The sequence below is a fragment of the Nestor notabilis genome, unplaced genomic scaffold (assembly GCF_000696875.1).
Source record: "Nestor notabilis isolate BGI_N333 unplaced genomic scaffold, ASM69687v1 scaffold30624, whole genome shotgun sequence".
Lineage (NCBI taxonomy): Eukaryota > Metazoa > Chordata > Aves > Psittaciformes > Psittacidae > Nestor > Nestor notabilis.
In genome coordinates, this window is record NW_009925713.1 from 2813 (window position 1) to 3238 (window position 426).

Below are 426 nucleotides of genomic sequence, written 5' to 3' on the forward strand. Positions count from 1 at the left end.
CTCTACCACGGAGGAGTGCTGGGACCTGCCTGTTTGATCAAGTCATAGAGGGGCTTAACAAAGACAGTTGTTGAGACAGTGATGTTTGTATTTTTCCTTTCCCCCCATATTTATTAGAGCACAGTTGTGTAGCCCAGGTTCCCCAGCAGGCACGTACTCCAGGAGCCCTCTGCCCTTCTGTATGCTGATGGTTTGTGCCACTGAGGCACAGCTGGGGTCCAAACTGAAGATGCCACTTTTCTTCCGTAAGAAGAAACCCAGCGATGATGCTCGGAAGCGCCTTGAATACCAAATGTGCCTGGTAAGCAATGGCAGGGGCTGTTCTGTGCCTGCTCCTGGATGCCCAGTGGCTTGGTACCTCCTCTGTGTTACCACTAATCTCCTCCATGCCCCTTCACTCTTACAGACCTCCCACTACACTTTCCC

General features: G+C 51.9%; 1 protein-coding gene across 1 annotated transcript in view; it reads left to right on the forward strand.

Annotated features, from left to right (window-relative positions):
* Positions 1–229: 229 nt before the first annotated feature.
* The window catches only part of LRSAM1 (leucine rich repeat and sterile alpha motif containing 1), a gene marked incomplete at its 3' end in the record, with an annotated part of 21068 nt that continues 20871 nt past the window's right edge, over positions 230–426 (forward strand). The window contains 1 exon segment of the mRNA XM_010013173.1: positions 230–301. Within this exon segment, the coding sequence (XP_010011475.1) occupies positions 230–301 (72 nt within the window).